An 11,670-nucleotide genomic window follows, 5' to 3' on the forward strand; every position below is an offset into this window, starting at 1 on the left:
GTATTTTTGTCTTTGACGAAGCAGGTTAGGGGGTGTTCAGAGGTAATTGTGTTAGAAAAAAAGTTTTCTTTATGCTGATGATTTCGAATACGCTTGAAATAAATCATCGAAAAAGGCACTGAGAAGGATGGAACTCGTTTGATCCTTTTGCCTTGAGATGTAGAATTTTGACAAACTGCACTGTTTCTTGGGGTGCCTTTTTTATAGGAATTCACAACAAAAATCTCAGTCAACAAAGGTCTATCAGTCCGTACATTGAGATATGCCTCAGCTGGAATGCCAACATAGTTATATCTTTGATAGTGTGCTATTAAAGTTGAGGAGAAAACAATTAATCTTTATCCCGAGCCAAATTTTCATTAAATTGTAAATTTCTGTCCAGGATTTAAATAAAATTAACAGTTACGTTTTACAACAGTTCCCTATCGGTTTCGGATGCGTTTTTTTCTTAGGGCTTTGGTATTGAAATGTCAAGGATGACTAGTCTACAACTTCCGGCCCCGATTCCGAGAAAAGCTCCAACCGTGCGTGACATCATACGATTCTTTATTCATTTAATATACGTTTCTCTGTAAAAATACGGGGGGTCTATTAGATACTGGTCGAAATACAAGTATTGCTCATCATAAATTGTAAAGAACTTCATCTAAGGGCAAAGGATAGTGTAAGAGATAATCACAACTGCTTTAGTTAAGTCAAGCTTCCACCTCGTTCTTCAGCATTTCAAAGACGATAGAAAACATATTTTAGTTTTCTGACCGCTGCGACTTAAAATTCAAACAAGTCTTCAGATACCAAGCTTATTTGGCGCACGTCAGGTTGTACACGAGCCGATATTTGATGCAATTAACTTACGCAACGCGTAGCCATGTTGGAAGTAAAAGCCAATCACTTCCTCTTTCATTACGGAGTTGCAGTTGACTGGAGCACATTTGGTCCTTATTTGTTGCATCAGACATATGTGCCCATGTGGTGTTATTCTAAGGAGCACCCTGAACAGTTTTACAAATACGTAGATAGCAAACCGGTAAAATTGCAAGAAGAAAACGATATTTCTTACTGCCATTTTTTTAAGAAAACACTTTACTTTATTCCACCCGTTTAATTCACTTTGGTTTGAGAGCTCCCTTGATTTATAAAAAAAACAATTATCATCATCATAAAAAAGGTTTTGCTGCGTTAAACGCTCCTAACATGCGAAGGTCAGGTATGAAACCATACTTTGGGATATACACCAACACTTCTTTATCAATGCTTGAGAATTTTTCCTTTTTGTGGCAAACCGCAGAAAGATGAAGATGACGTCAGAAGAAGTCTTTTAAAAGCTTTGTATTGTTGATACATCTTGGAGAATCTTATAAGCAAGGGTTTCTAAAAACTTTTGACGAGAAAAATCAACGGTAAAACATGACGTTTCGACCGTGCTTCGGTCATTGTCAAGTGAATGAAATGAAATACATTAAATATATGTATATACACACGTACGAAATATAAAAATTTTTGCTGGTGTAAACAAACGATAAAACTACAAAAAAAAGGGCTAGTAAAAAGCTAATTAAAAACCTTAGCACGAATTGAATCAGACTGTACATTGAGAGTAGGTCTTAGCTTGTGAATAAAAAACATCTCATAGACGAGACAGTCAAATTTGTTCGTGCACTTCATTAAGGTGCTGAAGTTCTTTGTAAGATCCTTTGGAGTCAAAGAATGTTTGTCGCAAAAATGTTTGCCAATTGACGAAAAGGAGTTTTTATGTTCTTCAATACGTTGGTGTAGATGACGGCGTGTGAAACCAACATAACCTGCATCGCACAGGTCACATTGAAATTTTGTAAACAAGGCACTGTTGGTTCACAATCGGCGGCTTAGCTTCTCACAATTTGAGGTCTCGACCAATCTTCTGGCTAACAAATACAGGTTGCAAGGTCGTCTGGATCCTATGACTTAGATCTTTAAGTTGGGCACGAACAATATCAGCGGATGCCTAATCTTTATACAGTAGGACAACGCGAATGGGGTCCGATCGATCGCTGACAGCAGGTAAGGAAACTGGTTGATCAGATACTTTGGCGGCAACAAACCGTGAAATGGTAGAATGGACTAGATTATCAGGATATTTCAAACGAGAAAATACTGATTTAAGTCGATCGCATTCTTCAGAGAAATAACGCCAATTAGATGAAAGTCGAAATGCACGATCAAGCATAGTTTTTAATAACCCACGTTTGTAACGATCATCTACATGGCTCTTGTAATGTAGTAAAAGCCCCGTATTTGTAGGTTTGACGTACACCTTGGTCTCAACATGTGTACGTTTGTTGAGCAGCCGGGTGCCAAAAAAAGGGAACATGCTGTTACTCTCCGTCACCATGGTAAACTTAATAGAGGAATGGCACTGGTTTAAAATGTCGAGGAAATTGTCTGCTGATGCTTTGTTCGGCATAATGGTCAATGTATCATCAACAAATCTCTTGTAGTACGTAGGCATTTTGCCTTCACGTTCCAGGGTTTCTTCGATGCTGCACATAAAAGCGTTGACTAACAGAGGACCAAGGGGGGGAGCCCAGAGCAACTCCGTCGATCTGTTCATATGGCTGGCCGTTAAACGTGAAAAGTTGGTCCTTAGTTGCCGCGCTAAGAAGATCGACAAGATACAGCTTATTGAGATTAAGATGGTATGTTTCAATAAACCAATTATTAATGAAAGCCTTATCGGCAAGTAGTTGTATAGTCTCCTTCAAGGGTACGTTGGTAAATAATGAAGAAACATCATAGGAAACCAGAATATCTCCACTGTTAATAACCATTTCGTGGATCTCGTTCACGAACTCAAAGGTGTCGCTTATCATATACTGATTTGTGGCGAGAGGTTTTAGTTTGTCATCTAGCCATTTGGCGAGGGCAAAATTGTAGGTCTGTGTGGCTGACAGAATAGGTCGCATAGCTAACTCTCGAGATTTTAGCTTAAAATCGTTTGTTCCGTAATAGGAAATCCAGCGTAATATTGTCCACCGTAGCATTTCTAAACACCAGGCGATATAACGTTGCATAAGCAATGAAGAAGATTCATTCTGTTTGAAGAAGTGACAGAAAAACTGCATCAACCGAAGACTTATTTTCAAGTTCTGAGTGAACTCTAAGGTGTTCTCAATCACATGTAAACAACGATCTAACCTTGATAAATTTTACTGCGTGGGCTTTGTACACATAAGAAATTCGTACGTTTTTCGCTTATAACAGCAAATCAAAAACTTTTTTGAATAAATCTGTCGTCCCGAAATATTTCTTGGCCATTTTAGTCTTGCTTCCTATTGATGGATTCCATGGAACTTGAGGTCTCTTGACCCACGGACAAATTCGCATATTCCATTTTGAAATATGATCCACATGCCCATTTGCACACATGCGAAAATATTTAGCGATTTTTATCTTTCATCTTGATAGTTGAGTTAAGGCGTAATAGGCACCTATCGCTTTTTTCGTCGGAAATAAGTTCTTTAATTAGTCTTCTTTCACTGGAGCTTGTTTCTTGGAAAAGATGATTTTAAAAATTTACTGCGGATTGTGTTTGCTTTCTTGGTTTCTCCAAAATTTTGACTTTTCACAGGCACGTGTTATGCGTAAGTGTCAATGGGTTTAATCTATACTGAATGAATTTTTGGCTAAAAATTTTTAATACAGGTAAAGAAGTTTTATTGCAAAATTTTCACTTATTGGGAGCTCCGCTTTTAGGCTCGGCTAAATCTTTACATTATACTCTTGCTTGGAGTTTCATGGTGTCCATCCAAAGGCTGTTTCCCCATTTACGCCTGCGCTTTTAAAACCGGTAAGTCTAAAGTCTATAGATGACGCGCACAGCCTTTATAGATGTCTACCTCTACAAATAATTGCAGGTTCTTTCACATGCGCGCCACAAACACTGCGTCCCTATATTGTAAACAGCAGCGTCGGTTTCGCATACCGAGAATGATTTATAAGCGCTAGACCTTCAAAGTATCAAGTGTATGCAGGCTCCAAAGCTTAGTCTACGTTGACCAACTAGCTAAGCTATGAACATTTACCATACCAACTTAAAGCAGATCGCGCAGTCTCATATCTTTGTGCCTAATGCAAAACAAGTTTTATTTCGGATATTTCTAAAACTCTTTCACTTTTACCCTAGTGATATTATGGTACATCGCCTGTTCTAGATAACGTAGTTTTCGTATGAACGGTGTCTGTTAGCCCAGTTTGGGTGTAAACAAGGTGTCCTATTAAGAATCACAAGAAACGTTACGAAATTGACACAGATGCTGCGCATCGGAATTAAAGAGGAATTAAGGTTACCATGTATATCAACCCATATGTTAAAAAGTCTTTTAGCTCAATTGGCATCCTACACGAATGTTACCATCAGCCTTTAAGAAAATGACAAATCTCAAATCCCTTGGCTACTATCTTTATTTTCGCATCAAAGCGATCCTTTTCGTGTGCTGAGATCGAACCATAAGCTGCCGACATGCCCTAGGAAATGCAAATGATCGAGATTAAAAATTAAAAAGCAGAAAAAAAAAAAAAAAAGAAAACCAGCGTGCGCAACAAGTCAATATATCTAATGACTTTTTTAATCCTGTTGTCAAAAAAGCGCTTTACGGGAATTCTGCTCGAAGTAATTTCGTATACGATTTCTGCAAAAGAGGCAGCTCTTTGGCCGCATATGCGACTAACTGACACAATTAATTTGAACATATCAAAAAAGAGGAAAAGGTAAATTGGCCACCGTTACGATTATAAAAGCTGACGTTTCGTCCTTTCATTCACAGCACTGAGAAAATATCGGGACCCAAACGATCCATTAAGACCACCGATCACTTCACGTGCACCTCCGCCAATGTAATCTACTGCATAACTTGCACTTATTGCAAAAAGATTTACATCGGCGAAACAGGCAGAAGACTAGGTGACCGATTCCGAGAACACCTTCGCGACGTGGAGGGGAATGATAAGGACACATCGAAACCAGTCGCTAGACATTTTAATTTACCTAATCATTCTAAGCAACATATGGCAATCTGCGGTCTTTCCTTGCACTTAGGTAGCACGGAAAGCCGTAAAACTTTTGAACAAAAGCTCATCTTTCAAACCGGCAGTCTAAATCCCACAGGCATTAACGAACGCTTTTCATTCCATTAATTTATTCGTGTTTTTCTCGTTGCCATGTTCCCACCAATAACGTAGCTCCATTTTCTGCCTTTAAAAGCACACACAACCCACAATTCCTCTATTCGCTCCGACGAAGGGCTAACGCTCGAAACGTCAGCTTTTATAATCGTAACGGTGGCCAATTTACCTTTTCAACTTTGTTGATATATTCAAATTATTTCTTTACCCCCACCGACGTAGCCCCAAACAGTTTCTTTAGAAACTATCAGCCCTTAACTGACACAATCGATCGTTCATTTGCCTGTATGGTCGTGATTGTCAGCATATTTGCTTTTAGCAGTTTCTATTGGTCTACTTAAAATACTACGTCATCTCAGCGGATACGGGAGCACAAAAACTTTTCATTTGGCCAAGTGGGGTGGTAGTCTTTAGCGTTTGACATTGGCTATGAGAAGAACTAACTAGAACTTGCGAGGATGGGCTCAGGAAAGACCATTTCCCCTTCCATTATTTGCGTCGTAACAAGCAGTGAGTCTCCAATATTTACTAATAACTGGTCAGTTTGCTCATGACTTGACTAAATGAACTGCTCGCCTATAAGCGGAATCTTCAACTAACATTATGCAGTTATCAAAACCTTTATTCGTCGTAGCATGCTAGCCAAGTTTGATCCATTAAGAGAACTTTGTTGGTTTATCGTGCGATCAAAGTCGGTGATATTTGTCATCGGACGAAAGAAAAATAAAGTCATTGTAGATTATACTTGCTCATTTATAGTTCAGCAGAAAGTCGGAAGATGATTGTCAACGTTAAGTGGCACTGTGAGAACAAAATGTCAAACAATATGGATATAGCATTCTTTCGACTATTTTTCTGTTCCATAGAATAAACTGTCGTCGAAATCATTGTCACATGTACAAAACAGGCACAGGATAAACTGGCTTAAATGAGCTGATATTGAATTTTGTAAGATTAATGTCCTTGCAGTACTGTTTTGAAAAACTTTATACTTACACGTATATGAAGCTTAGTCAGCTGAAAACTAACCTTATGACGTCAATCTCTATTGATAATGATAAATTGTAATTCAAAATGCTCGAAAATTAATGCTTAGTCAACTTTGCCCATTTAAAACTTGGCTGGAGGCGGTAACGGGTAGTTGGACCCTACAATAAATTTTTGAGACTGCTTCATTGGTCTCCCCTTCGAATTCATGATATACATTATTTGATTGGTTTTTTTTAAGCTAAAAAATTCTGTAAATCATTCGAAGTCTCAATGAATACATTAAGTGCATTAACGACTAGCAAGGTGTCTTTCTTGAATAAGGACAAAATAACAATTATACGTGATGATGTTATGCTTCAGGAAGTTAATTAACTCCTGTAAGAACCAGACAATTCAAGTAACTCATACATGAAATTCATTGATTCCTCTCTCCTCGCACGCAATGAAAATCATTGATGTTGCTTTCCTTTTGAAATAGAAGAAAGGAAAGAGCATATTTAAATTTTTTTAAAACCTTTAGAATTTTATTCGCAAAGTCCACATTAGATGATTATTTATCAAACAACTTATTTTTGGCGGCTGAATCATAACACGCGTAGACATGTTGCTCTGTAGGCGTTGCGACAATCAGCTCTGTGGTTGTCTTCTGCATATCTGAAAAAGCAGTGCGCCACCTTCTCGACCTTTTGTGAGGCACATGGCGTACCTTTGCTGATAAAAGATATTTCTAGCCGTTTTCGAACAGCAACTTTCAAAATGATATTTTCCATGTTAATTTTGTGGAAATGTTTACAGAACCAAGAAGAGTATTTGAAGCTTAATTCCGTAATCCGAGTTTTTGCTTGGGAGAAGGTTAGATTAAAATGCGATCTCCTTGCCATTGCAAAATCCAATCCCCTCGCACCGTAAATGTAACAATGATCTGATGCGATAATGAATCAACAATCTGAGTAATCACACTCTAATAAAAATCAATATTGAAGATGATGTGATACCGTCACGCATCTTTCCTCAGCGTATTATTGTTATGTATTAATGTCAGTTGTGGATATGACGCAAATTACTGAACGTTCATCAAGGTAACTGATTGGTTTGAATTTTTGTTCTTTGTAGTTTTGATATCTTTTGCCCTGCTGACTGGCGCTGAGCACAGTAAGTAGACAGATCTCGTGAAACAACTGCCTTTGTGCACCCCGGAAACTAACCCCAGTTTTAGCTGATTACTTTACCAACGCAAAAGTACTTGAAAAAGCAAAAACGGAACAAACTGATATGCTCGAAAATAATTCATGAAGTGAGCAGGAATAACCTTTTATTGCCTCTTGTCTATCCAAACTAGATTGTTCTCAAACTTTCCGAGAGGCTTTTGGAGAAATACAATATTCGCCAAACAACTACCATCATCTCCAATGTCATCTAAGAATCACGAGTGGTATGCCTAACGCCATAGCCGTATTATCTGTGCAAGAAATAAATCTCAGATACTGCAGGTAGACAGAATAGGTTTCTTTATTTATTTTTCAGGAGTAGCTGATACGTTGTTTAACATGAATCTTTTCATTTTGGAATCAGTACTCTATCTTGGTGGTTTTTATTCAATATAACTAATTGTGTTATCATTACAACTTTATTGGATTATTTGGCACTTCAATTTTCTTTCAACCTTTCCCTCTTATTTTTGCAATTTTTACCGTTTCACACACACTGTATTCTCATTCACCAACCATTTGTTTGTCAATTAAATTGCTAACAAATAGCCAACTTCTAAAACAATCTGGTCTTGTCCTCTATTTAATAATAAACCAGATCAATAATAAGCTTAAATTTACAAACCCTAGACGCACCATTTCAGATGAAAGTTGGATGAAATGTTCGTTTTTTTCCCTCAACATATTCGCTAATCTTTTGAATGATTCCTTTCCAATGTTTTAGCGATTACGTTAAGATTACCGATGGAAACGGCACTGATGTTTTATATCATAATGGCTGCAATGAACAATTTGCCCCAGAAATCCTCTTTGATGTGCATTTTGGTTTGTCCAATAACATATCAATTCAAGTGTACACAGGCAGTTCAAGCAGTAGTATCAAAGTAGAGTACGTCAGTTTAATGCAGAGCCCAACCTCAGGTAAGTTTATTTCAGCAGCCACATATTTTTTTCTTTCTTATCTATTTTTCAAGTTACAAAGTTATTTTTCCTACAACTACTACTACTACAACTGCTAGTCTAATACTACTACTATTTCTACTACTGCTATTTATATCATGTTACTCCTACTACCACTACAATATTACTTCTACAAAACCGACGACTACTACTTTTACTACTGTCACTGTCGTTGATTGGGTAACAAGAACGAAAAGACCACATCAATGAGAACAAGTGACTCTGCCAGAGGCGAACAATAATGGAGGAAAACACTAAAATGTCGATGCAGCAGAATGATAATGGTTGATACTGATAAACCTTTCTTTCGTAGCCGTTACTGTCTCGGGATGGAATATATCTGTATCAAACCCTGACTCCTCTGGTGCTACACTTCAATGGACTAGCCTCGATGCAAACGTAAATCATCAAGCAAATTTTTACATCATTGAGGTTAAAAGCATGGATGGCGTTCCACTAGACGTCCATACTGTTCCAGCAAATACCACAACATCAGTCATAAAGCGACTCAAACCTTCTACAAAGTATCGTGTGGTCGTTTATGGAGTTGATAACAATGGGCAGCCATATATGAGTTCACAAAGCATTCTTACTACTTCGAAAGGTATGGGATATTTGGGTAAACTTCAAACTTTAAGTCTGAGACAGGTACACAGCAGGCATTGCCATACCTGAGCGCCTTAATCAATTATTTCTTAAGTCCTCACTGCCGCTTAAAACAGTCTACAGAATGTCGCAACGACCATGATAAACTATCATGTTTTCCTTAATTCTATCCCTAGTGCTATGCGGAGCTCGACCCAGTTCGACGCGCATCGTCGGTGGCACAGTTGCGAATAGAAACAGCTGGCCTTGGCAGGTTATGCTGAGAGAGCAAGAAAGACAATTCTGTGGCGGATCATTAGTGGATCCATACAGGGTACTCACAGCAGCTCACTGCGTTCAATGGAAATCGGCAGCTAACCTCAAAATAAGGTAATTAACAAATAGAGAAGCCTTGACTGTGGTCTGTTTAATTTTAAAGCACGTAGGAAGCGGCTAGAGCACGAAAGAAGTGTAAGGGGAAACACAAAATGTAATCGAGTGCTTCTCCCAACTCCTTGAGTGCTCTTTCCGCTTCCTAAGTGCTTTGCAATAGAACAGAGCACAGTCGAGGCGTCGTTATTTGTTTTATGATAAAGATTTCGTCAAATTACCCACGCTTTACTTTCGATTTTTAAAACAAACTATATTTCCAGAGCGAACAACATTGCCCTCAGCATGCTCTATTCTTTCATAGAGCAAACGAAAAAAAGCCAATCAGAATCTTCGTTAGATTCAAGCTACATGTATCTGATTGGTTGAATTAAACTAAAGCTGTCAGAATTGTCAAACTATTAAAGTTCACAAACTGCAAAAGTTCGCAAACTGAAATAGTTCGGCGTGTCGAATTTAACACTTTTTTCTAAAGGACTTAGTCTTAATACGGAATCTGAACGTGAAATGTTAAATGAAATCCAGCCGAATTGTACCCTCATAAAAACGCGCAAGTTTTTTTCACGAAATAATAGAAAACTGCTGAAGGCATGTATTTTATGAATGAACCACAGCCGAATTTACAGGTACAAGAAGATTAGTGAGGATGGCAGCGCCGCAACACTTGGCTGCTATGACTGATGTGGCCTTCAACTCAACGCATCGGAAAGGATATCAGAGGAAGCTCTTAGTTTAGTTTACTCGAAAGACGGTCAATGCAATATCTAAGCCTTGCTTCACTGCGATGACCGGAAATCGCCATGATGAGCTGACCGCAATAGACCTCAGCATGATCGCAGTCGCTCTGACATCGTCATGATTTGTATTAATTTCAACAGTCATGCCAGTTTAGATATATTTGTGAGTTTCATCATATCTGTTTTGTTCTGTTTGGTTTTTATACAAGGAACTATATACACCATACGAGTGTTAGCTATGTTTCATTTTTTATACCCTACGTAAGACTACATTCTAACTGAGCGTTATAAACTTTATCATAGCAAATGACGTAAAAAACCATTCCCATACACCCAATTATCCGTAATCCAGTGAAGAGAACAGGGGTATGCCTCTCAAAAATCATGTTTGCTCTTACACAGACCTCAACTACTCACTAACCAAACCTAAGCCTTATGAAATAGAAAAATATCATAATTAATAAATTATCATAAATAATTTAGCTTAGGATAAACTCAAACCGTGATCAATGAGCTAGACTAATTTTCCGTTTCTTACGTGCAGGGTGGGAGCCCATTACAGGACCAGTGGAAGCGTTGGGACTGAACAAGACATCACCGTCTCCAAAATCATAGTCCACGAGAATTACCAAATTCCGAAAACGTATAGTAACGACATTGCTCTACTGTATCTCGAAAAACCTGTAGTACTTGGAGTAGGCGTCGGACTAGTCTGCTTGCCAGATATAAAAAATATTCTCCCCGTTGACTTAAATGAAACATGCTGGATAACAGGTTGGGGAGATTTGTACTCAGGAGGATACCAACCGAATACCCTAATGCAAGCGTCTGTGCCGCTGGTGTCCAAACAACGTTGTTCAGATGTTTATCCTGGAAAAATCGACGACTCAATGCTATGTGCCGGCCTAGATCAAGGTGGGATTGATACCTGCCAGGGCGATAGCGGTGGACCGCTGGTGTGCGAGTTCAATGGCACCTGGTATCTTGAGGGTATCACCAGCTGGGGATACGGATGCGCTCAAGCTTATAAGTATGGCGTCTACGCCAAAGTGCGGGCCTTGGATTCTTGGGTACAGGCCAATATGTATAAGGTGGTTCCACCAAACACAATACAGCCACATAATCAGTCATCGGTTTCTTTAAGTGAGTATGGCCTGTTTCTGCTGTAGACCATTCATTTTACAAGGAGAATACACAATTTATAAATTTTCAAAATCCATAAACTTTAAATAAAAAAGGAGAGCTCTACGGGAACTGTGAAGGTGATAATAATCCTTACAACCTTTATCTACGGGGCTACTTTTATTATCTATGATTATCTTAAAGGCTTTTTATTACTTCTACACACCAGACCCGCCTCGACGGAAAGAGGCAATTGAAGAAAAAATGTTGCATACTTAACTTGAACAATTTTTACCATTTTCTCCAACTGTACTAGTTTCCTGCAGCTTTGACAATGGTTTGTGTTCTGGATGGAGGCAGTTATCATTCGATGATTTTGATTGGACGCTTGGATCAGGTTCAACGCCTTCCTCTTCAACAGGTCCCAGCTTTGGTCAGGGAGGATCAGGTTAGACATAATCTTAAAATTAAATAAATTTTTTTTTAGCGTTGACGATATTTCTTTTTAGATTGCATAA

General features: G+C 38.4%; 1 protein-coding gene and 1 pseudogene across 1 annotated transcript in view; one reads left to right on the forward strand and one right to left on the reverse strand.

Moving 5' to 3' along the window:
• Positions 1-1,551: 1,551 nt before the first annotated feature.
• LOC111319870 (uncharacterized) lies at positions 1,552-3,134 on the reverse strand (annotated as a pseudogene).
• A 2,382-nt stretch (positions 3,135-5,516) lies between these two features.
• Positions 5,517-11,670, forward strand: part of LOC111326508 (uncharacterized) — a 34,788-nt gene continuing 28,634 nt past the window's right edge. Inside the window, 8 exon segments of the mRNA XM_022930518.2 lie at positions 5,517-5,670; positions 7,264-7,302; positions 7,490-7,640; positions 8,083-8,279; positions 8,632-8,922; positions 9,101-9,293; positions 10,575-11,173; positions 11,469-11,600. Coding sequence (XP_022786253.2) covers positions 5,619-5,670; positions 7,264-7,302; positions 7,490-7,640; positions 8,083-8,279; positions 8,632-8,922; positions 9,101-9,293; positions 10,575-11,173; positions 11,469-11,600 — 1,654 coding nt within the window. The 5' untranslated portion in view covers positions 5,517-5,618.

Source organism: Stylophora pistillata, chromosome 6 (genome assembly GCF_964205215.1).
Source record: "Stylophora pistillata chromosome 6, jaStyPist1.2, whole genome shotgun sequence".
Classification (NCBI taxonomy): domain Eukaryota; kingdom Metazoa; phylum Cnidaria; class Anthozoa; order Scleractinia; family Pocilloporidae; genus Stylophora; species Stylophora pistillata.